General features: G+C 41.2%; 1 protein-coding gene across 4 annotated transcripts in view; it reads left to right on the top strand.

The window, feature by feature from the left end:
• Positions 1–22,482, top strand: part of INPP4B (inositol polyphosphate-4-phosphatase type II B) — a 339,838-nt gene extending 317,356 nt beyond the window's left edge. For 2 of the 4 annotated variants that reach the window (XM_068154054.1, XM_068154052.1), the window contains exon 26: positions 15,765–17,217. In XM_068154054.1, the coding sequence (XP_068010155.1) occupies positions 15,765–15,939 (175 nt within the window). In that variant the 3' untranslated portion in view covers positions 15,940–17,217. Of the gene's footprint in view, positions 1–15,764; positions 17,218–17,244 lie in introns of those variants that run through there. The other 2 variants (XM_068154053.1, XM_068154056.1) reach the window with 2 other exon arrangements.
• Positions 22,483–27,670: the final 5,188 nt, after the last annotated feature.

Here is a 27,670-nt window from a genome sequence, read left to right as displayed (position 1 = left end):
TGGAACTAAATGAGGCCCCTCTGAATTGGAATCCCTGAATAGAGAAGTGGGTTAGTAAGGGTTTTTTAATTAGAAGGTTTCATAAATTAAATATATATTACAATGCAGAGAGAAAAAAGTCAAATGCTCTTTAATGGGGAAAAAACACAACAAAACAAAAACAACAAACCAAAACAGAAAACTTTAGCTACCTATCCATACTCCATTGGGTGTGGAATGCCAAAAGAGAAATAAAAAGACATTTAATCTTGTTGCAGAGCTTAATGTTCTGTACCACACTGTAATAAAGTCCAAAACAAGCAATTGCTTGCTCATAAATCTTTTCCTTTTTCTTTTATTCACATGACAGATTAAAGTCAGGACAGTCCTTTAAAAATAGTCTGTAGTCAAGTGAGCTTGAAAGTTTATGTTGTTAGCCATCATGTTCAATTGGTTTTACGGTGCTGGAAAGAAAACCTGAGGCTTGTGTGGTTTGTTTTGTAAGTGTCACAGTGGTAGCACTAGTATGGGCTGGGGCTCATAAGGCTCTGTTAGAAATGGGGGAGGAAAAAATGTTGAGCAATTAACCACTGGAGGATTTTTTTTTCCTAAGCCCACTGAACTCAGTGTAATGCTTGTAATGAAGCTGTTTCCATCATAAACCATTAGATCCCCAGGGCAAGCATGTCTGGGTTAAGAACTCATGATCCCACTACACACCTTGGAGGATGGGTAACTACCTGACCAAGGGGTTCTGTGTCATCCTCTGTGTGTTCTGCAGCCATATATATGGGAAGCCCTAGCTGCTAGATTTGGCACCTAAAGCCTTGCCACTCCAGGTTTAGGGAGTGTACAGCATGTTGCCTTTTGGATTATTTGGATCAGAATTTGGAAGTGTATTTTATAGTTATCCTAGCAAACAATTGAAGGTAAAAAAGGTAGGAGGACAAAGTGTGGCATAGAGAAGGCTTTACTGGCTCCAGCACGCCGCCCATTGTGTTTTAAACCAGTTTCTTTGTTGTCATGGGGCCAGGGAAGCCAGAAGTTATTTGAAAGCCACACAAGTTAAGAGTGCACTGTTAAATTGCTGCTTAACTTTCAGCTACTACAATATTTGGGCTGCTTCCTTTGTTTATCTGCCTGGTTCCCATGATTAACTACTGCATGCTATGAGATTTTGGTGGTAAAAGTCCACTTTCGATAGTTTCCTTGTTTATATGAGGAGCAGTAGTCATTAAACAGTATATTTGAAGTTCCATTATCCTAAATTGCTGTTTATGGTTTTTTATATGTAAACATTTGCTCTTCTGGACAGAAAGTTACTTAAGTTTGCATCATTTTTGCACCACTTTGAATTCTGCAAATACTTAGTCATTTTAAGTAGATGTTTGGAAGTTGATGTTCCAAATCCTTTTCCAGTGCTTCAGGAAAAGTTGTTCTGTTTTTTCTGCTGCTTCAGTTATTAATCACAGAATCACCAAGGTTGGAAGAGACCTCGAAGATCATCAAGTCCAACCTGTTACCCAACACCTCATGACTAAACCATGGCACCAAGTGCCACATCCAATCCCCTCTTGAACATCTCCAGGGATGGTGACTCCACCACCTCCCTGGGCAGCACATTCCAATGGCAAACAACTCTTTCTGTGAAGAACTTTCTCCTCACCTCCAGCCTAAACTTCCCCTGGCGCAGCTTGAGACTGTGTCCTTTTGTTCTGGTGCTGGGTGCCTGGGAGAAGAGACCAACCACCTCTTGGCTACAACCACCCTTCAGGTAGTTGTAGACAGCAATAAGGTCTCCCCTGAGCCTCCTCTTCTCCAGGCTAAACAATCCCAGCTCCCTCAGCCTCTCCTCACAGGGCTGTGCTCAAGGCCTCTCCCCAGCCTCGTTGCCCTTCTCTGGACTCGTTCAAGTGTCTCAATGTCCTTCTTAAACTGAGGGGCCCAGAACTGGACACAGTACTCAAGGTGTGGCCTAGCCAGTGCTGAGTACAGGGGCACAATATGTTCCCTGCTCCTGCTGGCCACACTATTCTTGATGCACGCCAGGATGCCATTGGCCTTCTTGGCCACTTGGGCACACTGCTGGCTCATGTTCAGGCAGCTGTCAATCAGCACCCCCAGATTCTTTTAATTATACTGAACTCAGGAGAACCTTAATGGACCAGTGTAAAACTGTATTGGTTTTTTCCAGTGAAAATTTCATTAGCTGTGAGTAATTCCAGTTTAGGATGGATTATTGTGTTTTAAATTTGCTACAGTGTTCTGCATATATTTCATTGCTATGTACCACACCTGGGAACATGTAATTTGCATTTCTATGCACCAAAATGTTGTCTGCATCAGTGTACATCCTTGTCTGACAAGTGCAATTGCTGACCTGCACCCAGATACCTTCACATGTGTTTGAATCTCTTATCATCATTAAGTATTTATGCCAAGAGCAAAACTACACAGAAAGAGTTGAAAGCATTTCTGCCACCTTTGCATTAACCATTTTGCAAGAGGGTAGGAAGGATAATATTAACCTAGTGGCACATAAACAGTGCACAAGCCACAATGCTCTGCCCATGTGTATATTATGAGAGAGAACTGATAACAGGAGATGCCTGAAGGTTGGCAATGATCATTTGTTAAAATTACTTTTGCTGTTTGATTGCAGCTTTTGTGTTTTATTGATTTCACTTAAGCTGTCGGTGGCAGCACATTGATAGCACATTACAGAATTTAAGTAACACAGACTTAAATACTAATAAAATGAGACAAGTACAGTTCCAGCACCCTTCCCATGTGTGGGCTGGGCTCTGGTGAGACGGTGTGAAGCTGATTTAGTTGATAATGAAGGTTAATTGAGAGTTAAGCCATGGGAATGGTTGAGGTATTTTATACCTGTCCACATATATTTGTATTTGTGGTAGAGAATAAGATAAACAGTTTGAAAGTCTTGGTCCTTACTGGTGCAGTAAATATATGCTAAAAAGGGAAATAGTTAGTTACTAGAAGCCTGTAAGTGCTGTCCAACAGCCAGAGAAAAACAGTGTTGACCAAAAGAGGAGGAGAGCAACAGCCCATTCAAACTAGGGTAGATGGCTGCACTTTCATAGTTCATTGGTCGTGAGCAAGTGATAGGACACCGAGTGCTGGCACATCTCATGGGGCTTGGAAAGGCATCTTCTTTCCCAGTGAGGTTAATGTGGGATATGTTACAAGATAATTGAAGGTCATTAACATTTGTTAGAAATTAAAAGGCAAGCAGAATTCCTTAAGGCTCACCATTGTAATGGGCATTTGGGGAGGATGAAGTGTTTCTAACTAACAATCTATGTGCTTTTTGGCTGCACTGTAGATTTTTCTGTTTGATCACCTGGCCTCTGGCTCACAGCTACTCAAGCCAAACACTGTCAGCATGTGAATAAGGATTACTGTTTCTCTTACTGATTAAAGAAACACATGACCAGAAACGTGAGCAATACTGGGATTAATGTGTCTCAGACCTGACTGGGTTGAGAACTGCATTGTTATAAAGACAGTGTAAAATAGGAGATGTAGGACAAGAAGAATCTCTTTCAAGTTGCAGCAGGGAAGGTGTAGGTTGGACGTGTCTCTCATTCTCTGGAAACATTCAAAACCAGCCTGCATGCCTTCCAGTGTGACCTACTCTAAGTGACCCTGCTCTGGCAGATGGGTTGGACTAGACCAAGGTCCCTTCCAACACCTAACATTTTGTGATTAGGGAAAATTCTTTCACTGAAAGTGTTGTTAATTGTTGGAACAGGCTGTCCTGGCATCCAGGCTTGTATTAGAAACACAGTGGCCAGTAGGAACAGGAAGGTGATCATTGGTGAGGCTACACCTTGAGTATTGTGTTCAGTTCTGGTCCCGTTACTACAGGAAGGACATTGTGGTGCTGGAGCATGTCCAGAGAAGGGACACAAAGCTGGTGAACGTTCTGGAGCACATGGCCTACAAGGAGCATTTGACAGAGCAAGGGATGCCTTTGAGAAGAGGAGGCTGAGGGGAGACCTCATTGCTCTCTACCTGAAGGGAGGCTGGGGTGAGGAGGGGGCAGCCTCTTCTTGATGACAAGTGACAGGACTTTTGGCTTCAAGCTGCACCAGGGGAGCTTTAGACTGGACATTAGGAAGTATTTCTTCACTGAAAGGGTTCTCAAACATTGGAATAGTCTGTCCAGGGCTGTGCTGGAGTCACCATTCCTGGAGGTGTTCAAGTGCTGTGTCAACCTGGCACTTAGGGACGTGGTTTGATGCTGGGTCAGGGATTGGACTGGATGATCTTTAAAGTCTCTTCCAACCAGACACATTCTGTGATTCTGTTTCCAATGTTATGTTACACGTTCTGGAATTTTTATTTCAACAAATGTCAACACCCTCTTTTCTCCAGTTACAAGCACTTCTAAACCAGAACATTCCACTTGCTTCTGGTGGCTGTCACCACCAGTAGCAGAAAGCCTCGTTGCTGTATCTGCTTTGTGCTTCCATTGCAGCTTGCTGTGGATGTGCCTGGGGACACTCATTCTTTACGTATCTCTGTCCCAGAGACTCAGAGTTGCAAGAATTGGCAGATTTCTGTAGCTTTTCACGTGCTGCTGTTCCCAAGGCATAGAATTTATTCTTAGAAAATGTTTTTCTAACTTTTTTTTAACTGATAGTTCAATCCAGGTCAAGAAGAAGTTTAAACAGCCATTATTTTTATCTGTTAATCACCTACCTGATTGTAAAGTGATACTGCCAGTGTAGTGAATTCTTTGTGTTCAGGGAGTCCTGAACATAGTTCAGAGAGCATATTCTGAGAGCTGCATCTCTGATCTTTGGCAAAGTGAATCACTGTGGCTGCACTGAGCCAAACCATCTCCTTCAGGTCTTTGCAATTGGAAGGAAAAAGGAGCATTGTTATAGAGAGGAAGATGTTTGCCATTATATTTGTTTAATCCTTGCTGCTAGCAAAGGCTTAGGGATGCAGAAAGTAAAAACACTGCTTATGGAATCTTCAGTCTATAGTGATCTCAAATCTTCAAGAGGTCAAGGTTTTTTTCTGGAAGGTAAGGGAGCAAAGCTATATGGGTTTTTATCTCCAGTTTCCCCACCAGTGCAGTGCTGGGTTTGCTTTAAAAGTGGTGGTCTCTGCTGATGCTCACTTTCTGAGATGTGATGAAGGAAGCTGGAAGAGTGTGTCTGAAACTCACTGAGAAACCTGCAGCAGCATTTGACACAAACTTTTCCTTACAAGCCTGAGTAGTGACAAGAAACAAAGAAGGAAAGCTTGTGAAATACATAAGTGTAATGTTTAAAATATTTCAGTTGCAGTCCTCCACCATGGCACTTGGGGAAGAAAAGCCACTTCCTCCTGAGAACAGGCTCTGAAAACCTTTAGCAGTATTCTAAATAGATGCTAAAACAAATCAGTTAAAGAGGAAACAGTCACATCCACTCTCTGAATTTCCCATCAAATGGATTTGTTCTTCAAAGTCTCTACATACCAGGGAGGACATCAAACCCTAAGCCCAGCCCTGCCATTTGCTCTGAAGGAAGTGGATGTAAAACGGAGTGCATGTGGGATCCAAAAGGGATGTTGCTTGCATGTTATAAAACTCTCTGATACAACTAAAATCAACTTGCTAAAGAGAAGAAAGGATGGTTTATTGGTAGGGTTGCTGGAGTGCAATCTCCACATTGCCACAGCCTGCATGCCAGCCTGTGTATTTTTGGGTAGGTGTTTTTGGTTAGCCACCTCTTTAGCTGAAACAGAGGGGGCTTTCTTTGCTGCCTTTATGCTCCTGGTACCAGCACTTGTGCCACAGCAAAGATCAGGTGTAGGCTCAATTTTTTTTGATTGAGGAATCTACATGTGCCCTAACTCCTCTGGAATAAATCCACCTGCATACTGCGTGTGGTACTAGTGCCCAGAGAATGGCTGGCATCAGAGCAGAGCAGATCTCAAACTGTTAAGGTGATTTTAGAAAAAACCTGAGTGTCTTGGCTGAAAGAAGTTAATGAACTGCATTATTTACTTGGAATGGAAGAGCAGTTTTCAGATCTGTCCTGTGATTTATTTTATGACTCATTGGTCAATCCCATGAGGAGATTACTTGAGTTGGTGTCATTAATCAGATGCAGACACATTCCTGCTTTTGCATATCTCAGACTGAAGCTGCAGGTATGAAACACTTATTGCTGTTCAACACCCTTCTCACTTAAACTGACCTGAACACAGGTCACTTACAAACATAGCATAGATTAGATGAGCTTCTATTTACACCAACACTTCTCTCTGACCTTAATTTTGTCATCCTACCCAGAGATTTGAACACACAGAAATACATGTCGGATGACAGGTGACTGTTTAGCTGCCCCTTAAATCAGCTTTGCTGCTTGTCCTCACTATGGGGAGGAAAAGGCTAAAGAAAGTCCTTGCCAAAAGAAAAAGGATGATCCATGAAGATTTTTCATGGTCAACACAGTGTTTGAAACCTGATTAGACATGGTTTTATGTTTCACGGGGCTGTGTGAGCTAAATGTGTAATCACATCCATAGTAAAACTCCCTGGCTGTGACAGAAACAGACTAGAAGTGTGACTCACTAGCCAATTTTACTAGTGCCATAACCTTATGGGAGAGATACCTTTTGTGGATTCAGAACTTAACTGAAGGACTGCAGGACTGGTTAGGCCACACCTTGAGTACTGTGTCCAGTTCTGGGCCCCTCAGTTTAAGAAGGACATTGAGGCACTTGAATGTGTCCAGAGAAGGGCAACAGGGCTGGGGAGAGGCCTTGAGCACAAGCCCTACAAGGAGAGTCTGAGGGAGCTGGGGTTGTTTAGCCTGGAGAAGAGGAGGCTCAGGGGAGACCTTCTTGCTGTCTACAGCTACCTGAAGGGTAATTGTAGCCAGGAGGTGGTTGGTCTCTTCTCCCAGGCAAGCAGCACCAGAACAAGAGGACACAGTCTCAAGCTGCACCAGGGGAAGTTTAGGCTGGAGGTGAGGAGAAAGTTCTTCACAGAAAGAGTTGTTAGCCATTGGAATGTGCTGCCCAGGGAGGTGGTGGAGTCACCATCCCTGGAAGATGTTCAAGAGGGCCTTGGACGTGGCACTTGGTGCCATGGTCTAGCAGTCATGAGGGCTGTGGTGCCAGGTTGGACTTGATGATCTTTGAGGTCTTTTCCAACCTTATTGATTCTATGATTCTATGACGTAGCTGTCCTCATTGCACACATGCTCGGATCACTAAGAAACCTAAGATTTGGCTTATGGGTTGCTTGTGGATTATTGTTTGGTTATTTTCCTGCACATAGGTCACATAGGTCACTCTAATACTGGTTGCCCATCAGATTGAATTTCAAACCTTGCAGGAGAAATTTGCCAGGGAAGACTTTGCAATTTTTGTCCTGAGGATTTCCCATATATGTAATCCTAATGCTTTCTAAAAGAAGAGTCTGGGAAGATTATTAGAACCATGTTTTTGATAAACTTTTGTAGAATCCATGGGTAATACTGCACAGCTGCGTTGGTAAGTAGTAGAATGAAACAGCAGATTCTTTGCTTGGTGTATAATAGAGGTGAAAATCATATTTCCAAACCCACTCAGCTGTGTCTTGACAGGTAAAGAAATCTCTCCTGCAAACCCATCACTTTTCAGTTCTGAAGCTAATCTCTCACACAGTTACCAGAATGACTTTGCAGGACTTAAAGCCTCTGCCCATACTTGTAAATTAAAAAATATTGGAGAATGTTTCTAGGATATGATCTCAGTGATTTTATAGAGTGGAATTATTAAACGTTTCCTAGCACAGTTGTGGCAGATTTTAGCACTCTCCCATATGGTGGCCTCAGGTCAGCAATCTCTTTTGGCAGAGAACGGGACATAGGCACATAACAGGAGCTTGGTTTTGCTGTCTGGCTATAGCAGTGGGGAACTGTTGAGGGTGGGTTTAAACTACTGATGTGGGTGTCTTCAAGCAGCTGTAAGGAATATGGGTTGTGGTTCTAATGGGAACATTTTTGGATTTAGGAAAAATGTTGAGATGCTGGAATGTGTCCAGAGAAGGGCAACAAAGCTGGGGAGGGGCCTCGAGCACAAGCCCTACAAGGAGAGGCTGAGGGAGCTAGGATTGCTTAGCCTGGAGAAGAGGAGACTCAGGGGTGACCTTATTGCTGTCTACAACTACCTGAACAGAGGTTGTAGCCAGGTGGGGGTTGGTCTCTTCTCCCAGGCAACCAGCACCAGAACAAGAGGACACAGTCTCAAGCTGTGCCAGGGGAAGTTTATGCTGGATGTTAGGAAGAAGTTCTTCATAGGCAGAGAGATTAGCCATTGGAATATGCTGCCCAGGGAGGTGGTGGAGTCACCATCCCTGGAGGTGTTTAGGAAGGGACTTGATGGGGTGCTTGGTGCCCTGGTTTAGTTGATTAGGTGGTGTTGGGTGATGGGTTGGACTTGATGATCTTAAAGGTCTCTTCCAACCTGGTCTGGTCTGGTCTGGTCTATTCTATTTATTTTTGTAATTTTCACAGTATTAATCTTGTCACTGTTGCTATTTTATCACAGAGGTTAATGTCAGGGGGGAAATTATTCTTGCTGGTGTTCTGTATCAGTCCCAAAGGAAAATATTCTGCCATCATCAGCAGAGATTTCTGAAACACTGGGGTTAATACTGATGATGCATATCCTCTATAGCATATGTTTCATGCATAGTAGATATAAATCTTGAAGTTGCCCTTTCATCTGTTCTTCACAGTTAATGGTATGTTAAAAGTAAAGAAGTACAAACAGTGAGGGTTTTGCTTTGCGGAGAGCCAACAATTTTGGGACAAAATCAGCTAAACTGGAAATTTTCCTGTTTTTCAGATCTGTCTGCAGTGCTGTGTAAACAAACTCAAAATGTTTAACCAAGCATTTAATATTTCAACGTTTTCTCCTTGACTGGCTCTAATGTAGGACAATATTGAAGCAAAAATTGTTTTCATAAACAAGAAATTAAAGTATTTCCCTTAGAACTTTCCCTTTCTTGGACTGAAACTGCCAAGTGTGGTCTGATGTCATGAACAGGTCTCAGTTTAATTTCCTGAAAATGCAGTGCAGGTTATTATATGCCAAGAACAGCTCCTTGTGTGCTAAATAATAACTATATCCTTAAAATAACTATATTCTCAGGGTGCCTAACTTGGGAACTGGTTTTGTTGTTATATAACTCTGATTATGAGAAGAAACAAATGGTGCTCTGATGTTTTATCATTGCACACAAGTAAACAACAGATCAGCACATCCTTTGGTGCCTTTTTTCCCCTTCTTTTTAAAAAGAGTTTGTATTTTCCAAAATTTTATCTCAGAATTGAGCTAGAGAGGTTGTAGGAACATTGTAGTAAGTTGTGAATACCTGGTTCAGTCTTTAAGACTCCCCAGCTTTCAGGAGTGATGCTGCAGAGCAAGATTGTAGGGAGATGTTTCCACAGCCCAAAGCAGGAGTGAGTTGTGTGTTTCCATTCCCTGTGGGTGCAGGGTGTTGCCTCTTTCACTTGACTTAGGAGATTACCAAACAGATAAGCTGATAAAATGGGTGGGGAATTTGTACCTTTGTAATTAGTTTTACTGAGGACATATGCACAGCAGAGAGAGACATAGAGCAGCTGCATACATTGAATGTTGGCTTAGCCATGCTCAGGGGAGCCCTTATTGCTGTCTACAACTACCTGAAGGGAGGTTGTAGCCAGGTGGGGGCTGCTCTCATCTCCCAGGCAACCAGCAGCAGAACAAGAGGACACAGTCTCAAGCTGCACCAGGGGAAGTTTAGGCATGAGGTGAGGAGAAAGTTCTTCACTGAGAGAGTTTTTAGCCATTGGAATGTGCTGCCCAGGCAAGTGGTGGAGTCACCATCCCTGAAGGTGTTCAAGAGGGGATTGGACATGGCACTTGGTGCCATGATTTAGTCATGAGGTCTGTGGTGACAGGTTGGACTTGATGATCTTTGAGGTCTCTTCCAACCTTGGTGATTCTGTGATTCTGAAGGATCCATGGCTGCCAGCGTGATGACGTAAGACTTGCCTGGATGTTGTTGGGTGGGTGTAAGGCTAAGTATCTCCTTCCCTCTTAAGTAATACTTTAGGGTAATGCTTCTGGTGTGTTGGTTAATTTGTTGTTCTTTACTGAACCATTATAGCCTGTCCATAATGGTGGCTGTATATGAACCACACAGTGCCCTGCTGGTTTTGACCAGCTCCTCAAAAAGGAGTATTATTCCCTGGATGGGCTGAAAAGCAGTATCAAGTGTGCTGTAGCTTTGAGTGCAAAGCTCTGATTTATTGTATAGCAGCTAGCTTTCAAGATTTCAAGATCTAAGTGTCATGTCATTATGATTACAGCACAAAACTGCTGTGTGGTCAGTGAGCAAGCCTCAAGTTACATGATGTTGATCTCCTAAATAATGGTATTAGACAAGAGATGTGTTATAAGCAGAGTTAGGGAAATAGAGGATGCTGGCACAAGCAAAAAGAGCAGGGGAAAATGTTGTAGTCCAAAAGGGAAAGCAAAAAGGGGGGTAGAGTGAAAATTTGATAAACAGATTGTTTGCTTTGTTGGCATAAGTTGAAAGAGCAGCTGCCTACAAATCAGTGTCTGAATTCATCAGCGTCCCTAGGTCTGAGAGTGCTCAGCAAGTTTTGTAATGCCAGGTGGTTGTTTTCAACCAGAGTAGAGATTGTGGGATCACACAGACAGCAAAAATTGATTTCTGTCATCTTTTACCTTGTTTAATACCATCTAGATTTGAGGGGAAATTTGCCAGTTATTGACAGCAATATGCATCAGAAAAAACAATTCTTGTGAGGATTGTTGATGCAGAAAATGTCTCTGGTGGTTCCCTTCCTATGGCTCCCCCTCGGAAACAATGCAGAATCATATTTTCTTTTTTACAGATTGTCGGAGGGTTTATTGCATCAGCTTTATCTGCCAACATAAAAATTTGTTGCCCAATATTCCTTTGTATGTTTTATCTGAGTTCTGCTTTGATTCAGCACAGAGTCCTTCAGGACTAGGCTGAGATCTATTTATTTCCTTCTGAATCACATCTTATTCTTCTAGCTGTTATAGTGCTGCATCTTCATAATGGCCAGGAGATGTCCACGTGGATCCCACCTTTCCCCTCTGAAATACCCCTTCTAGAACGCTAGTGCTGCATGCTGAAACAGATGATTTTCCTCTGAAGCATTTCAGTAGATCAGAGTAACATGTATGATGCAGAAATTAAGCTGCTTTCACTCCAAAGCTCTTCTTGACAGATTCCTGTTGAAAATCTGCAAGAGGGCTGAAAGCACTCTTAGGAAAGGATGCTGCTTAGAAGTTCTGGATTGTGGTAGTCTTAAATAAAAAGAACAGGCAGATAAGCAAAATTGTGCAAGATGGGGAACTGTTGGCAATCCTTTCTGTTTGAAGACATGTCTGTGCTGCTAGTGTTGGATGAGATTAACGAGAAGCATCTCACTTTTGCCATTTTTCTGTGTCAGCACAGGGAGTTTGACAAGAAAAACCCAGCAGGCCTAGAAACTGCTTACTTCAGTCTGTCTGCAAAAAAAAAAAGGCAAATTCCCCCAAAGTATGCATCCTATTAGACATGAGTTCAGACTGAAGTCACTGCTAGCACACAGGGTCCATGTGCTGACAGACAGCTGCCTGGGTATTCTACCTGAAGCGCTGCTTTAGGACACTTTACCATTTCCAGGGTCATTAATAGCCGGAGCTGGAAAAGTTCTAACAGGAGAAACATTTATCCCAAGGTATTTAAAATGCATCTCCTCCAGAAGCCTTGCACAGGGGTGTCAGTGTGACTGCTAATCAAAAGCCAGTATGTGCCCCCCGTGTGTCTGCTTGACTTCAGAAGGGTTCTTGAGAGGCTTCTTTTTTCCTCACGCTCTTTTCATTGTCTCTGCTTCACTGCTTAGGGGTTCAAGAAATTTATCATCTGAATTTGAAAACAACAGAAAATACCTGCTGTTCTGGTTTTGTCTCATTTGATAGGCACACAGCATTATCCCAATAGGAGTTTAAGATGATAAAACACGAAGTGAGATAGAAGGCAGACTGAAATGGTTATATGGTCATTAAACTTACAGCACCCTTGGCTGTTGTAATGTATTTGTGCTATGTTGTAAGCCTCAAATGAACAATTTGAAAGTAAATGAATATAGTGCTATAGGTTAGAGAGGTGTTTGTTACCCCAGATGTTATGGATTTAAAAGCTTTTGCTATTCCTCTTAAAACTGTGTGTGTGAAATAGAGTCTGCTGGAGAGTTTGAGTCTTCTCCCTTTCCTTTGGTGTGAGTTAGAGCATGGTTTGTGATGGAAAGAACATCTGAAGCTATGGCTATGCCTTCACACCACAGTAGGGTCCAAGTATCACTCTGCTCTGGCATAGTGTCCATCAGACACCAAATAAATCCAGTTTGACATGACACCAGCTGGATTCATGCTGCCTGCAGTAAAGCTTGCACAGGTTGTGATGAGCCAGGGGAAGCAGTGTTGTCATGCTGCTGACAGCTGGGTGAAGAGCCTTGCTTTGTTGAACTTGATCTGTTAGTCACTGTGGAGAACACTTTAAGATATGTTAGAAGACACTGTCACTGCAGTGTGGTGAAAAGTATTAGCAGAGCTTAGCAAGGCAGCTGACCGTGGGCAAATATTCCTATTGATTCCAGGGCATGTTTGGATATTCTGCTCAGGCTGTTTTTGGGTAGCTAATAATGGAGTTGGATCCTCTTGCCCTATTTTGAGGCTGCCTTATTGAATCATGCATAGAATGATGTGACTAGTTTGTGGAACAGAAGTCCCTGTGCATTAGCTGTTCGCTGTGGTTTTCCTAGGGGGAAGATAGAACTCTTTGTGTTGAAAGACACTGATCATTCTTCTCAGCATATCAAAGAACAAATGTAGTGTAGGCTTTTATATTGAAAAAAAAAAAAAAAAGCCAGGATAAATGGCTTTTGTCTGTATTTCCATCATTTACATCTGCATAAATCTCACTGATGCTAATGGGACTTGTAGAAACCTAGATGAAAGACAGTCACACTGTCAGTGAGATAGGGAGGAAAACAGAACAAGGCACACCACAGAAGTAGGAGAGGTCATCCCTGTAGGGACCACCTGCAAATGTGTGACTGCCTGCTTAGAATAAACTATTGGCATGCAAAGCCAGTGCTCTGCAGAATGAGGTAGCTAGCAGTGCCTAACACAGTGCTGTGCAAGCTTGCTGATGTCTGAACTTGGTTGCTGCCTAGATGGATCTTTTCAGAGAAAAAGGAGTTTGATCTCTGTATCTGCTCTGCCCTGAGTGTATATATGAAGTGTATATACACATCACGTCTGTGATGTAAGACATCCAAGACAGTCCAAAAGCACCTGAGCTCTGTGGCTGAGAAGGAACAGATGGGACTGTGAAGGATGAACTAGAGCTCTCAAGTGCAGGTGTAATGGAGATTAACTGAAACCAGCAGGCTCAGCTTGAAGAGTACAAAAAAAGGGAGGGGACAGTGCAAAAGTGTCAAAGACACAATCTTGTGGAGATCTCATAGAGATTAAGAAAGAAAAAGGAAAAGAGCATGGTTTTAAAAACAGGTGAAAATACACAATAAAGGAGAAAAGTATCAGGGAGAATACAGTTAGTCCTCACAACTGATCACAAATAGTAACATTATCACTGTGAGCAGACAAGGAAGTTCTGGGGGTGAACTCTGGGACAAAGCCATTAGCTGGAGAGGTCTGATAGACAAGACAGAATTATTTATCTCAGTGTAAAACACAGCATTAACAAAGTCAGTGTGATGATGTGTGGTTAGCTTTGTTCCTTGGCAGTTTCCAAGAGGATATTGTCTAAAACACTGGTTGAATTTTGTCCAAGTCCTGTCCACCGACACTTGCAGCCTGTGGACCAGAAGCAGTAGACACACTGACACCATTATGACACCTGAATCTTTGGTCTACATTCAAACAATAGAGATTTTTTTGTTGTTATCTTTTATTTTGCTGTTTTAAATAGTATGGGGTTGTCCTGTTCTATTAGTGTAACATAAAGGTTGAATGTTCAAGGAAGACATTAAGAACTTAATATGGATATCGTCTTTAAAAGGAAAATTATGCAAGGAATGGTTTTCAGCAGCACCTTTCCCACCTGTAAGTCCTCTCTTGATACACAGGCTCAGGAAACTCAGCATTGCCTTTTAACACATGTATCAGAAAGGCAGACTTCTGTAAGACAAAGTGGCTGCTGTCTTTGCTGTGACCTTCTCACTTTACCTGGGGCTGTGACATTGCCTTTACTGCCTGCTTATGGTCTGCCAGCATTTTTTTCCTTGAAAAAAGCAAGATACTTGGCACATGTGCTGGATGTTAGGAAGGCTGGATGTTAGGGTGAAGTTCTTCATAGAAGGAGTGACTGGCCATTGGAATGGGGCTGCCCAGGGAGGTGATAGAGTCACTATCACTGGAGGTGTTTAGGAAGAGACTGGATGGGGCACTTGGTGCCATGGTTTAGTTGATTAGATGGTGTTGGGTTATAGGTTGGACTCGATGATCTCAAAGGTCTTTTCCAACCTGGTCTATTCTATTCTGTTCTGTTCTGTTCTATTCTATTCTATTCTTAAAAATCACCATGTTGTAGTCTGATATGTTTGAATACTGTTAGATCCACAGAGAAAACAGTGAGTTATCTTTTCATCACAGATTGTTCATAATGAATAGAAAAATAAAGGACTTACTGGTCCTCACTGCTCAAAGGAAATCCATAAAAGGACTCCCGGGGAGGTGGTGGAGTCACCATCCCTCGAGGTGTTCAAGAGGAGATTGGATGTGGTACTTGGTGCCATGGTCTAGTAGTCATGAGGTCTGTGGTGACAGGTTGGACTCGATCCTCGAGGTCTCTTCCAACCTTAGTGATACTGTGACTCATGAGTGTATGCAACTAAAGTTCAGAGGGATTGAAGAGGTGTAGTTGAAGTATGCATAGTTCTGCTTGTAGAGAAGCTACAAGGCTAACAATAGGAAAGACTAGCAGTGATTTGAAAGTACTCCTGTTGATCTGGTGGGAGAGTGACCGTGCAATGCATGGTGACTCAATAGAAGTACACAGATTAGTCCCTAGCTGGAGCTGACTGAAGAAGGCACAAGGTAATTTTCTTACAGGAATGTAGGTGTGAACCTTTAAATACAGAGAACTGCTGGTGACTGAGTCACCAGCAGAGTGATAAATTTTCGAAGAAGTCAATTAACCGTAATTTAAAACTATTTTAGAACAGTTGTTAATTATTAAAACCAAAAAAAAAAGGCATGTGCCCTGTCAATTTCTGCTTATATATTTCCTTATAGGTCCAAAAAGTCTGTGAACACCATGGAGACACTTTTTTTGTCACTGTTGCATTGTGACATACTCGTGATCTTTTTTTTTTCCCCCTTTGCTTCCTTAACTTTTTGTTCAACCTCCTTATTTCGTTTCTGTTCGGTGTGTGTGCTCATTTCAGTGGTAGTATAGTTCATCTCCTAAGTTATTTAACTTGTGAATTACTACTCCTCCAAGGCACCTCGCAGGCTGGAAAATGTATTAACCACCTAGTCATCGTGCTTCCTGTGTCAGCTGTAGAACACGATGAGTATACTTTGGCAGTAGTTAGCATGAATTTATTTCACTGCAAAATGGCTTTGTAGTTTCACTTTGTCAAAGTACCTACATGTTGGCTTTCTTTGCTGTTTAAATACTCTTCTATTTGTTCCTAACTTCCCCTGTTTAACAGCAGACAAACCCAGGGAGCACTGAATGAATCGGATGATCCCGAAACAGGCTGTCTAACTGATAACAAGCCAACTTCTCGACACTTCTATCCTGTCGCCTTGCTGCTTGTCAGCTCACACTTGCTGGTCGTGTGGCTTATTTTAAGTCTTGCTTTGCTATTAGCCAAATATCAATAAACTTCACTCGTGTTCCTTTCTTTTCTACAAACAGCAACCAACTAACTTCAACAAAGGGGGTCATGCTGTAATGTTTCTACAGTCTCAGACCCTAAGAATTCATCTTTAAGATACAAATGTCTGAAATGTATGATGTTTCCATGATCTTTTTCTTTTGTTTTTCTGAACTCTTAAGAAGTACTATGCATTGAGTGAATTGATTTGCTCTTTCTGTTCATGGTAAAGCTTTCCCACTGTAATTAGCTCAAAGAAAGCCCACTTAATAATGCTGTCACTGTATACAAGGTGTGGAATCCTGAATGCTTGAACCCCTCTTTCCAGAGTAATTAGTATAACAAAATAAAACAAAATAATAGAAATGAATTTGCACAACACAAACTAACCCCTCACCAACTATTACAGGGTGGTGGTTTGTGAGACTTAACTTTCATTGTGTTATTTTCATTGTTACTAACTGATGGGATCTCTTTTTGTTTGACCAATGACTATTACTTCGCTACAACTAACCCTTTTCTGTCAAGTGACTAAATGGAATAGAGTAAGTTCTGGTTTGTAATGAGATTAACCTGTTTGTAATTGTTGCTTTAGTTGCTTTTGCTTTCAAGACACTTTTATATTCTTTTTAACTGAGTCCTGTTTATGTCTTGATGCACCACTTTGGCACTTGTGACTTTTGTACTGTATGTGAACAAACATCCTTCCTTTATAAAGCAGAGAGTTGGACTGGGCTGTTGGAAAAGCCATTCTCTCTCTTTTTTCCTTTCTTTCTTTCTTTCTTTCCTCTTTTTCTTTTGTAATCATTGCAAAGCTGAACATACAGGAAATGAAGCAGAGATGAAACTTTTCCCTCACAACTCTCTAGGGCCAGACTTAATAAAATGCCTTATTCCTGGAATACACATTTTTAGGGCAATGTGTACTCTCATATGTATAGCAAACAATTTGGGGAGGGGGAAAAAAAATATCAGAGGGTTTAAAAGGCAAATATATTTCTGGAATTAGAACAAAATATATCATTTAAAATATTTAATTTTTTTTCTTTCTTACTAAAACTTTAAACCTCAAGGGCAAATATACTAAGGGGAGGGAAATCTTATCACCTATTTCTGAGGGCAATAACTGTACTGGGCCTGGCCTTGGATTTAATGCTGTAAGATGTATCATCACTTGTGGAAAACAAAAACTGTAGAGTTGAATCTTTGTTATTTTTACTTCAACTGTTGCTGAAACTCTGCAATGAACAAATAAAGCATATTTCTTTATTCTGTGTTTCATGAAGTTGTACTTTTTCCCCCCTTTCACTAGAGAAGGATGCCGCATAGAGAATGTACTGAAGAATGTCAAATGCAGAAAGTATGCATTCAACATGATACAGCTGATGGCTTTCCCAAAGTACTACAGACCTCCAGAAGGGACATATGGAAAAGCTGACACCTAAGTTTAACAAAAGTAAAGTAATCAGGAACATGCATCATGCTAATTAGTGTATATAAAAAAAATTGCTGTTTACGACTTATTAATTGGGAATGTGTAACTAAATGAGGTGTTATTTTTGTCAGGTTTTATCATTTTATATTGAAGCAACTCCAGTTAGTCATTATGAAGTGAAATAGCATGAAAAGAAAGCTACAGACTGAATATTCTCAGGCCCAAATACATCTGGCTTCTCTTTGTGGAGCTGAAGCTGAGTATGACTCAAAAGCCAGCTGTTTTGGGTCATTTAGTCAAAGACTAAAAGGAGAAATGTCTTTTACTGTGGGAAGTGGGGTTGCAATCTGGAAGGTGACAGAGTGACCCTGAACCAAAACCTGTGATTTGATCTAAGGAGTCTCTTGCTGCTGGAAATCATGTTTTCTGCAACCAGCATAGCACCAAGGTCTTGTGATTATTAAATATTTTGAAGAAGTGTTTATGAAAGATGCTAATGCTAATACCTGGGCTCAATATAATTTTGGTAATTACATTTAGCTGCTTTATATAAGCACAGTAACTTCATAATATGCTTTTAACTAATTACAGCCTGTGATTACCATTTCCTTGCTATTCATTTGGATGCATCATTCTTGGCTTTCTGTACCACAGCCAAATACCACTTGCTTCACTTTCACAGAAATCACATTGAAATAAGGGGATTCATTCTACAAGTAAGGTGGTTTGAATCTGACCTGTCATGTTCTCATTTACTGTAAATCCCTAGAGCTAAATTTTCTTCAGTTGTAGGGACAAGGAGTTGTATATAGAGGAGTTACTGTATCTATAGGCTATAAAAACATGCCTGTTTTTACAGAGCCTGAGATAAATGTTATAATCATGAGTAACCTGTATTAGAACTAGTTAGTCACTGCAGGTGATTTATATCAAATGTGTAATGCTCCATATAGACACTCTAGGATGAAGAACTACCAACTTCAGAAATGAATGTTAATGCTCCTGCCAGCTTGTGTTAGTCCTCCAATTTGTCTTGCAAAGAACATTTGTGTTTCCTAATTGTACCTATTTATTGCTGCCTCATGCCTCCCAGAGAGAAACACAATTAAAACAAAACCCAAGTATTCACTGGTTACTGACCTTTATGTAATGCATTCATTTTGAGAACAAAAAATACATATCTAGAGCAGAAGTGTGAGAATTTTATCCTAATGAAACTGCACTGGGAATTTGAGCATCTGTACAAAATTGTAATTGCCATGGATAAAGAATTACTGTTTGCTTGCTCCTATGGAAGTCAAAAAAAGTCTTGATGCACCACCAGTTATAATTTGTTCTTTTTAATCCATTCCTGCCTATTATTGGGTATAAAATATGTAACTAAACTAGCAAAAATACATATTTAAGAGCCTGATTCTGCAAATTTGAATTGGGTGATTGCATGGCAATGTTCTATCCACGTGAATAACATTAAACCCATCTTGTATATTTGCAAGATTTGGATCTCGGAGGAGAACATCAGAAAGAGATCCTCATTCCAATATTCATTGACTTCAGTGAAGCCAAGAATTCATCTTTACGATGTAGTTCTCTGAGTGTTTGGAACATGTTTGGTTTTTTTCTCCAAAGTTGGCCATTTAAATGGTGTTTTGGTGCATTTGTTGTTTATTTCTGTTGTATAACGTGCTTTCATGAAAGACTTCTTTGTTCTTCTGGAATGTATTGCTTCCACGATAGATGTCAGAAGAGCTGGCGTTACATCATAGATAAGCTCAGGCAGATGAGCATATAAGGACTTGATTTTTGTTGTCTTTTTTCTGTTGTAGCAGTGGGCAGTTCTTTTTGAGTGTTGTGTTAGCTAATCCGTACAAGAGTTGTGTGGGTTTATGGAATGTTACTCTTCCTGGGAAACTAATGTTTTATTCTGTCAGAGTGCCACACCAGCCCTCAGTGTCTGCCATGTTTATTACTAGCTTAAAACAGTTTAACATGGTGTTTAAAAATAGTGATGAATTCTTCAGTAATCCTGGAGCAATCTGTAAAAGTCTTCAGTGGGGATGGCAGTCACTGCTGGCTACTTTAGGTTCCTATAGTACCAAAGAACTCTAGTTCATCAGCTTAGTCCCATAGGCATTCTGTCAAGTGCAGAACATGAAATTCTATGTGTTTTATTCTTATTAGGAAAATAGCATTTCAGGATCTCACTTCAGTTTTTTTAATCCCACTGGTGTTCTAAACCGACATTGTCACTATCGTGATACTTTTGTATTGAAAACATTCAAGTCCTGATTTTTGGTGGGGGGAAAAAACCCCAGCAGACAAGATCCCCCATTGGATGATGGTTATTTATGTTTTAACATCCACTCCCAGTATGTTCTTGTGAAATTACATAATCTGTTTTTCATTAAAGATAGCTAAGAAAAGAACAGAAACCCCACGTCAGTGTGCTGCAGTGAAACTTCACTGGGCTTGGGCTGTTACAGAAGAGTTTTGTTCCAAAGAAGGCTGAAATTTTTCTAGCTAGTTTTTTGATTGGTAGGTCACAAGGTCCTTGTGAAACCCACTGGCATGGTTCCAAGACTCCTAGAGGAGCCTTCTTGCTTCACTACTGAAGCAGGCTCACGTTACCTTGATTGGTTGTTGCCTGCTATGGGCTTCTGTGGTCCATATAGGCAAAGGCTGTGTTAGGGAAGCTGAGTTGCCCGCTAAGCATGGGTTCAAAACTGGGTTTTCTGGTTTGGCTTCTGTGAATAAACAAAGAAGGGTTTGCTGCATGTTCATAGTGGCATTACTTGGTAAATTTACTCTTTGTAGAAGCTACTTCCAGCTCTGCATTGTCTGAGTGCCTAACAAATGTGTTAAATCATGCCTGAGGTCTTGCACATCTCCTTGTAGATCACTGTGAATATCAGAAGAGTAAAATCAGTCAAGTGGCCTTTTTTTATGAGGGAACTTCAGCATTAGTTTTGCAAAGGGTTAATGGAAGCATAGAGACTTTGGTGGCAGATTCACAGAAAATGTTCCATCTCTCCTCTCTTAAAACTGGTAAGGTATAAAGTAACCTGCTTTTAGGGGAGGGCAGTTCTCAAGGGCTAGAAGAGGAACATTCAAAACTATATCTGGCATCTAAAGCCATATCCTGTCTTAGTCATGGAAGCTATTATTTGTAGAAATAAATTCATCAGGATCTGCTGCAAGGAATCCTGAAGCAAGGGCTTCTAGCTTTGAATATGTGTGCTATGCATTACATGCTTATTTGGGGGGGGTTGTGCCACAGGCTGGGGTCTAAACAGATAGTATAGGATGCCTGGAAAAGAAGGAAGGGAAAGGTAAAGTAATTTTTATCTCAGAGATGATTGTAATATGTTATAATCCATGACATGCATAGGCCTGTCCTTACTAACAGGCAGGGCTTTTTTTCCTGAAGTCTTCTTTTGGGAAGTTTAAAATACATTCTTGATAATGTTTCTAATTTGGCTTTTATGGAGCAGTTAGGAAACAGAACTTGTAAACTATGTTTTCTGATTTTTGGTCTATGTGAAGCTGTTTATTTTGATTCAATACTAGCAATGTATGTGTTATAAAGAGCAAATCATTTAGGAGGACAGATTAAACAAAATTAGGGCTCTGGGAAGGAGCCTTAATGAAGTCCTCTGCAATGTTAATTTCTGTACTGTCTGAATTTTTGGCATTACACAGGTGAAATAAGGAAAGAAACACTTCCTGTGTCTAAACCAGTCAGACCAGATGCAAATTCACTTACTTGCAGTGGAATAAATGGTAATGTTATTCTGAATTGTCACTAGTAATTTAGGTGTAGAGAAGTGCAACATATAATTTTGAAGCCCACTGTTACAACCTGCCCATTAAGAGCCTCAGAAAATAAGTCCATTTTTATTTCTAGTTTAAACACAAGCTGCAGGAAATCCTATGGCCCACTTGCAAAAACCAGAAATCCACCCAACGTCAAACAGTGTCATAAAGACAGACATCTAGGCGGCAAAATGGCTTGTGTGAATTAATGTGTGTAATCAGTTAACAGTCCTGAGCCTGTGTCGTGTCAGTTGGCTATGCTGTAAACTTGGAACAACTGATATCTCTATTTATGGGAGGGTTTTTTCAGTTGTAAAGCGTGCTGTACAGGCGATGCCATGGGGCGTGAGTCTTGGTTTCCCCTTGGTCTTAATTTAACAATAGATGTTTGCCATCAAAGCACTTTGCTGTTCTTCAACACACAAACTTACCTTGTAAATTGCTTGTGTGGGGAAAAAAATTAAAGCCAACCAAAGAGAGGGAAAGGAAATTCCAGTCTGTAGAATATTGGTTTTTTTTTTTCCTGTCACGTAACACATCCATTGTTGTGTTGCCAGAGCATTCAGCTTACACTCTGCAGCACTCAAACGTTTATTTGCTCTTTCCCTCACAGCATCCACTGAACAAGTAATAGAACAACAATGAATTTCAGCATGATACTCACAATCCAAGATTAAAAACTTGCATTTGCTCAAATAAGCAGGAAACTTAATACCTCTCAATAAATGAAGTAGAGGAGACACTTGAACCGATATTTCTGTGTTCCAAAGAACTGAAACATAAAACGTGGGGTTTGTGTGCTGACAGGGAGGAAGTGTTATGGTAGAAATCTGGCTGTGATGATAGAGCACCCTGGATCTGTGAGGTGTGGAGTGGTGATGTTTGGGCCACGCTGCTCTTCCTTAGATCTCAAACAGTTGGCCGTGGTGTTTTGTATTGTTTCCATTCATGCAAAGTACTTTCAACGTTTTCAGCACTTCCATTTTGTTTATGAATGGTCTGACTTCAGAATTTCTTTAATCCCACATTACTTTGGTACTTGTTTTTGTTTTGTGTAGCTGTTCCTTGTAATATTCCTGTCTCTCACTCTGGAGCACGTGGGACTTTGTATAAGGAATGGGAACAGGACTTCTGCCCACGGTGTGTGGTTGTTCAGAGAAATGAAGCACAGCTAAAGCAATCCAGCTCTTTGTTTCAGGATTTGGCATTTTTGTTTCGTTGCTGTCTGTAAGCCATGACCATTGTACACTGTGTGTATGCTTTTATTTAAATAAATGTGATCTTTATTTTTTATGTTTCTGACTTTTTTTGTTTGTTACTCATTTTTCATTCTCATTACGGTGCCCCCAAGGCAGACTGTGCGTGATGCTGAGAGTCGGGTCCCTCCTAAAGGAGTCAGTGGAAGCCCACCCGAAGGACTCATCACTGCTATGAGCAAGTATTTGAAAAAGTCTCTGGCACAGCAGTGAAATTCCTGCAGTTGTCAGAAATTAATTGTTCCTAATCTCACTACAGCTTTCGTCTCAGAACCAGGTGGGTCCTGCAGTTTGTGATTAAAACCAAACCCCACGTTCACACACCCCTAAGGAACCCCCTTCACGTAACGGCTGCTCTGGAGAGGGTTATTCTGTCTAACAGAGGTGGCACCAACATCTTTTATAATGAAGATTCTTACAGAGGTGACATGGCATGCTTTGGCAGGGGTTTTGTCTTCACTATCTTAATGCTGGGTGATAGAATGGGAAATAAATAAGGGTTGCTTCTATGGTGTTTGGGGCTTTTTGAGCTGCTGTTGATAACAAGATTTACTGCTTGGTCTGTCATCACAGTGAAAGGTAAGTTCTTCACACTTGGCTGAGCTGGAGCAAATAGACCTTTTTGGGTATATGACAAAATGTGGCTCACCTTCTTTATTATTACTTTTACTATGTTTAGAAGCTTGTTGCATAATTTACTTTCTCTGTTTATACATTAGAATGTTTAGTTGGTTTACTGTGATATATTCAGTGAGATGTTAATTACCTGCAAGGTTCTCGATAACCTTTAGAAAGCAGCAGGAACTAACAGTTATTATGCCAATAAGTTAAAAAGCTGATAGCATGCAGCCTAGGAATTACATCTCTTAATAATAAAACTGACAGTCTTTGAAAAATACTTTGTCTCACTTTGCATGCTTACAGATTTGATCTGTGGCAATGGGGAACCACTTTTTTTTCTCATGACAGTGTAAGAGAGAAAAGGAGAACCGGAGCCTACAGCTGTAATCAGATGATAGAGTAGTATGATGGTGAAAATGCTTTCATCAGTTCCATTTCCAAAGTTACTTTGGGGCATATTTGAACAGATGTTTGAATTGATGCTTCTGATCCATGGTCTGTGCTGGGCTGACCATCGTTGGCACTGAGAACATAGGTGCACAAATGCTGCTTCTGCTGGGGAAGTGTGTGAGCGCTCTCCGGTGCACTTAGCATTGAATCTTGTATGGGCTGCAGCCTTTAGGAGTTCTGTGAGAGCTGTTGTTGATGGGATTAAGGGCAATACGGGTCTAGATGCCAGATGGATTGTGTACTGCTTGCTTTGCCCAAATGAACAGACCCTCTCCATTTCTCTGTGGGCTGTCCAAGTACAGTCCTAGCCCAGTACCTAAATGAGAAACACACCTCCTGTGCTGCAGGGAAGATTTTTGTCATTGTTAGTGGATAAGATGTAAAACTGTAAATAAACTGGGTTAAGAGGCTCAATTCAGAGTAGCTGAGATTGTATTTTAATGTGTGTGTATATATATATGTACACACACTCACACATAATAACATGCATATTTATATATACACCTACACATTTTTGATATGCTGTAAAAAGGCAGTCAAATAAGATCAATTCCACAAACTGAACTTGTTCTTTCTAGCAGTTAAATACAGTTTTGCTATTGGGATTGTTGCACAAAGGATGAACAAAGCTTTAGCAGCGGTATGCCTGGTGGCATTTGTTGACACTAATGGTAGAACTCACTTCTGAGGGAAAAAAAACCAAACAAACAGAAACAACAAAAGGAGAGAGAGAAGGGAAAGGGAAGTTGTTTCCCAGCAAGTCTCATTGAGGGAGTGTTTCCTACACTGAGTCTGCCATTCCTGTCAGGAGCTCTAAGAGGTAAATCCTTGGGCTGGTTGTTCCTGCTCAAAATACTGTTGGGACTGACAAAAGTGAGCCTTGATCAGGGCAGTTCTTCATGCTGACAGGTTGTGAGGCTTTCTACATGTGTGTCTTGTAGTCTCTGATGAAAACCAAAAGCTACATCCAGTGGAAGGGATGGAAAGAAGGGAGGGAAGGAATGGGTGAATTCTGCCAGTGGCAATCTGTTCTCCTAACAGTCCTGGGTGGCAGGTACAAGGCTGTGAGAATAACAGCGTAAGAACAAAGTAAAAGTACTGCTATGTTCATTTTAACTTTTCCCAGCAAAGTCCATGTGGATACCCATTTTTCATACAAGAATAATTTGATTACTGTAATTTACAGGACAAAGCAGTTGAAAGTGCTGATTTGGACAGAATTACGTCAACTTTCATCCATAAGCACTGACTGTCACAGTGGAAGTCACCCCTTAGGGTGAAAGAGAGAAAAGTTCAGATTTGATGGGATCCTGAGCAACCTGATCTAATTAAAGATGTCTCTGCTCACTGCAAGCATGTTGGACAAAGATGAGGGTCCCTTCCAAGTCTATGCATCCTGTGATTCTTAAGTTCTGATCTAGTTCTCTTGCAACAGGCCCTACTAAAAAGTGTCCCCATCTCCATATAAGTAGTGAATGCATGCCTGAAATACAAATATATGTTTAACACTGTCTCTTTAGAAGGAGTATGTACAGTGAAATATTTTAAAGGATCGGAATGAGCTCTGGTTTTGTTAGTAATGCAAAGAGGTTTCCAACTTGTTTGGGCACTTATCAAAGGAAACAACCTCACACAAATGCCAGCTTAAATCTATTTTCCCTGCTGCTGCCTAAATCAAGGTAGATTCTCATCACTTTCCATTCAATTTTAGTTCCTCTCTGGTATGGCAACTAGTAAGAGAAAGGCTAGAGAAGCCCAGGTCAGTGGAATGCATTTTTCAAACAAGACTAGAACGTCAGGAAACAGTGAGAAAGATTTGTCAGAAAGGTAGTCATGAATTGGGTCATCTGATTTAGTTCTATTTCCAGATGGAAACTTCAAGTCTTTGTGAGAAGCACAGGATTGGTTTTCAGCAGCCAAATTCCACTGCCTGCTCTGTAATATGGTAGCTCTCAACCAAGCTCAGTAATCCCCAAAGAAACTTCTTAATAAATGCCAACCTTCTTACCATTCAGTTTCATGTATGATGTTTCGGTGTTGGGGTGCAACAAACAAGAACAGTGGCCTCCCTACCGCAGTGTTGCACCTGGGTTCTCCTGATGGCTGGAGGGTTATGTAATGGAACTCAGGTTTATGGGATATAAATTTAAGTGGATGTCAAACACTCACCACATAAGCAGATGTAGTAAAGAACAAAGAAACTGTCAATTAGTCAAGGACAGATAAGGAAGGTCATGTCTTAACCTAAGCTCTGCATTTTAGACTGCATTCAACTTGTCTTTGAGATGAGGATAAAGTTCTTCACTGAGAGAGTTGTTAGCCATTGGAATGGGCTGCCCAGGGAGGTGGTGGAGTCACCATCCCTGGAGGTGTTCAAGAGGACATGGCACTTGGTGCCATGGTTTAGTCATGAGGTCTGTGGTGACAGGTTGGACTTGATGGTCTTTGAGGTCTCTTCCAACCTTGGTGATTCTGTGAACTTGTCTTCACCTTGGATAGTCTTGGAGTTTGGAATACTTTATTGCTTCATGACTGTGCTAGCAGCACAATGGAAATAGCAGGATTGTTTAAAGAGCTGTGGTTGCTTGGCTTAGGAGGTATCATGCACATAAATTGTCATATAGAGATTTTACAGAGAAATGGTCATACCACTTTGTACACTCGTGCAGAAGCAGAGGACCAAGCCAGTGCTTAGCTGAGAAGGTAAGAAATGGGTCTAAGAATGCACCATGTCAACCTGTGTGATAGTTGATAACCACTGTGTCTCTGGATTTCACACCCAAAGATTAAAAGACCTTACAAGAGCTAATATAAACAGAAAGTACTTGCTTGTTTAGATAACTTAAATATTTACACTGTTTCACAGGAGACTTTGATCCACACACCAAGCTAATTTTCATGCTGAAGAAAAAATAATCACCAAACCCCCAAACTCACAAAATACCATTAAGCAATGTTAAACTCCTTTTAACAGCTACCTTTGCCTTCTTCAGCTGCACTGCCTCCGTGGCTTATTGAAACTAACGAGTACTCTTTAACAAATGAAAAATTCAGAGCTTTGACTTTGTAATACCAGTTTGAGGGAATAGAGTGAGCATTTCACATGAGTGGAAAGCAGCAGCTGTGAGCAGGTTTTTTGCCTGAATCCAGTTAGTGCTTTGCTATAAAATGCTGATAAGAGTTAGGGTTGGAAGTAGGTAGGAAGTGAAGCACCCAGTTTATATGTGTGTATTTATGGGCATAGTTAATGGGCATCAGAAGGGAAGATGTGCTCCTACACTTTTTTTTCCCCCAAATCCTCAGGAAAGCAGTGCACACAATGCAATTCCCTTTTGCATTAAACTTATTAAGTCAAATCAATTTTTATGAGCACATAGGCCAGAGCTCTGGCACTTAATTCCTTTTGATCTTCCGCCTGCTAAATTCCATTTCCCACTGTGCTACCACACAGTTTATTTTTAAGAGATAATTTGTTTGGACATCATTAAAAAGAAAATGCTACAAATTCTAGCAGCACCAAGGCACTAAAATGCCTGCCAAGCTATTAACTGCCTGCACACACACTCACACACAAATAACCATTGGCAGAAATGGGAATTCTACCACCCAGTTGTCCTGCTGAGGGGCGTGAAGCAGGCTGCATACCTGGGACTGGCTTATGCAAAGCCAGCATCACAGAGAGCTGCTTGAAGTGCAACTCCCAGTTACCATGGCTGTTGAGTGTCTGGAGAAAGAGACTCCTGTGAAGTGACAGGGTTTGAAGAGAAGCTCTTGTGACCGAAACAATGGCATTTGTCTTGTAATTACAATTACAAGACTTGTAATTACAAGACTGTCCTTTACTTTGATTAGTGCCCTGAAAGTCGCATTTCCTAATTCCAGACTGTTTCATAGTATCATAGTATCATTCAGGGTTGGAAGGGACCACAAGGATCATCTAGTTCCAACCCCCCTGCCATGGGCAGGGACACCCCACACTAGATCAGACTGGCCAGAGCCTCATCCAGCCTGGGCTTAAACACCTCCAGGGACGGGGCCTCGACCACCTCCCTGGACAACCCACTCCAGGGTTTCACCACTCTCATGGTGAAGAACCTCCTCCTCACATCTAGCCTGAGTCTCCCCACCTCCAGCTTCATTCCATTCCCCCTAGTCCTATCACT

This window comes from Melanerpes formicivorus, unplaced genomic scaffold (assembly GCF_026170545.1).
Source record: "Melanerpes formicivorus ecotype bairdi unplaced genomic scaffold, bMelFor1.0.p_v2 SCAF_27, whole genome shotgun sequence".
NCBI lineage: Eukaryota > Metazoa > Chordata > Aves > Piciformes > Picidae > Melanerpes > Melanerpes formicivorus.
Note: the sequence above shows the minus strand (reverse complement) of the source record. Positions and strands in the feature narration are given on the sequence as shown.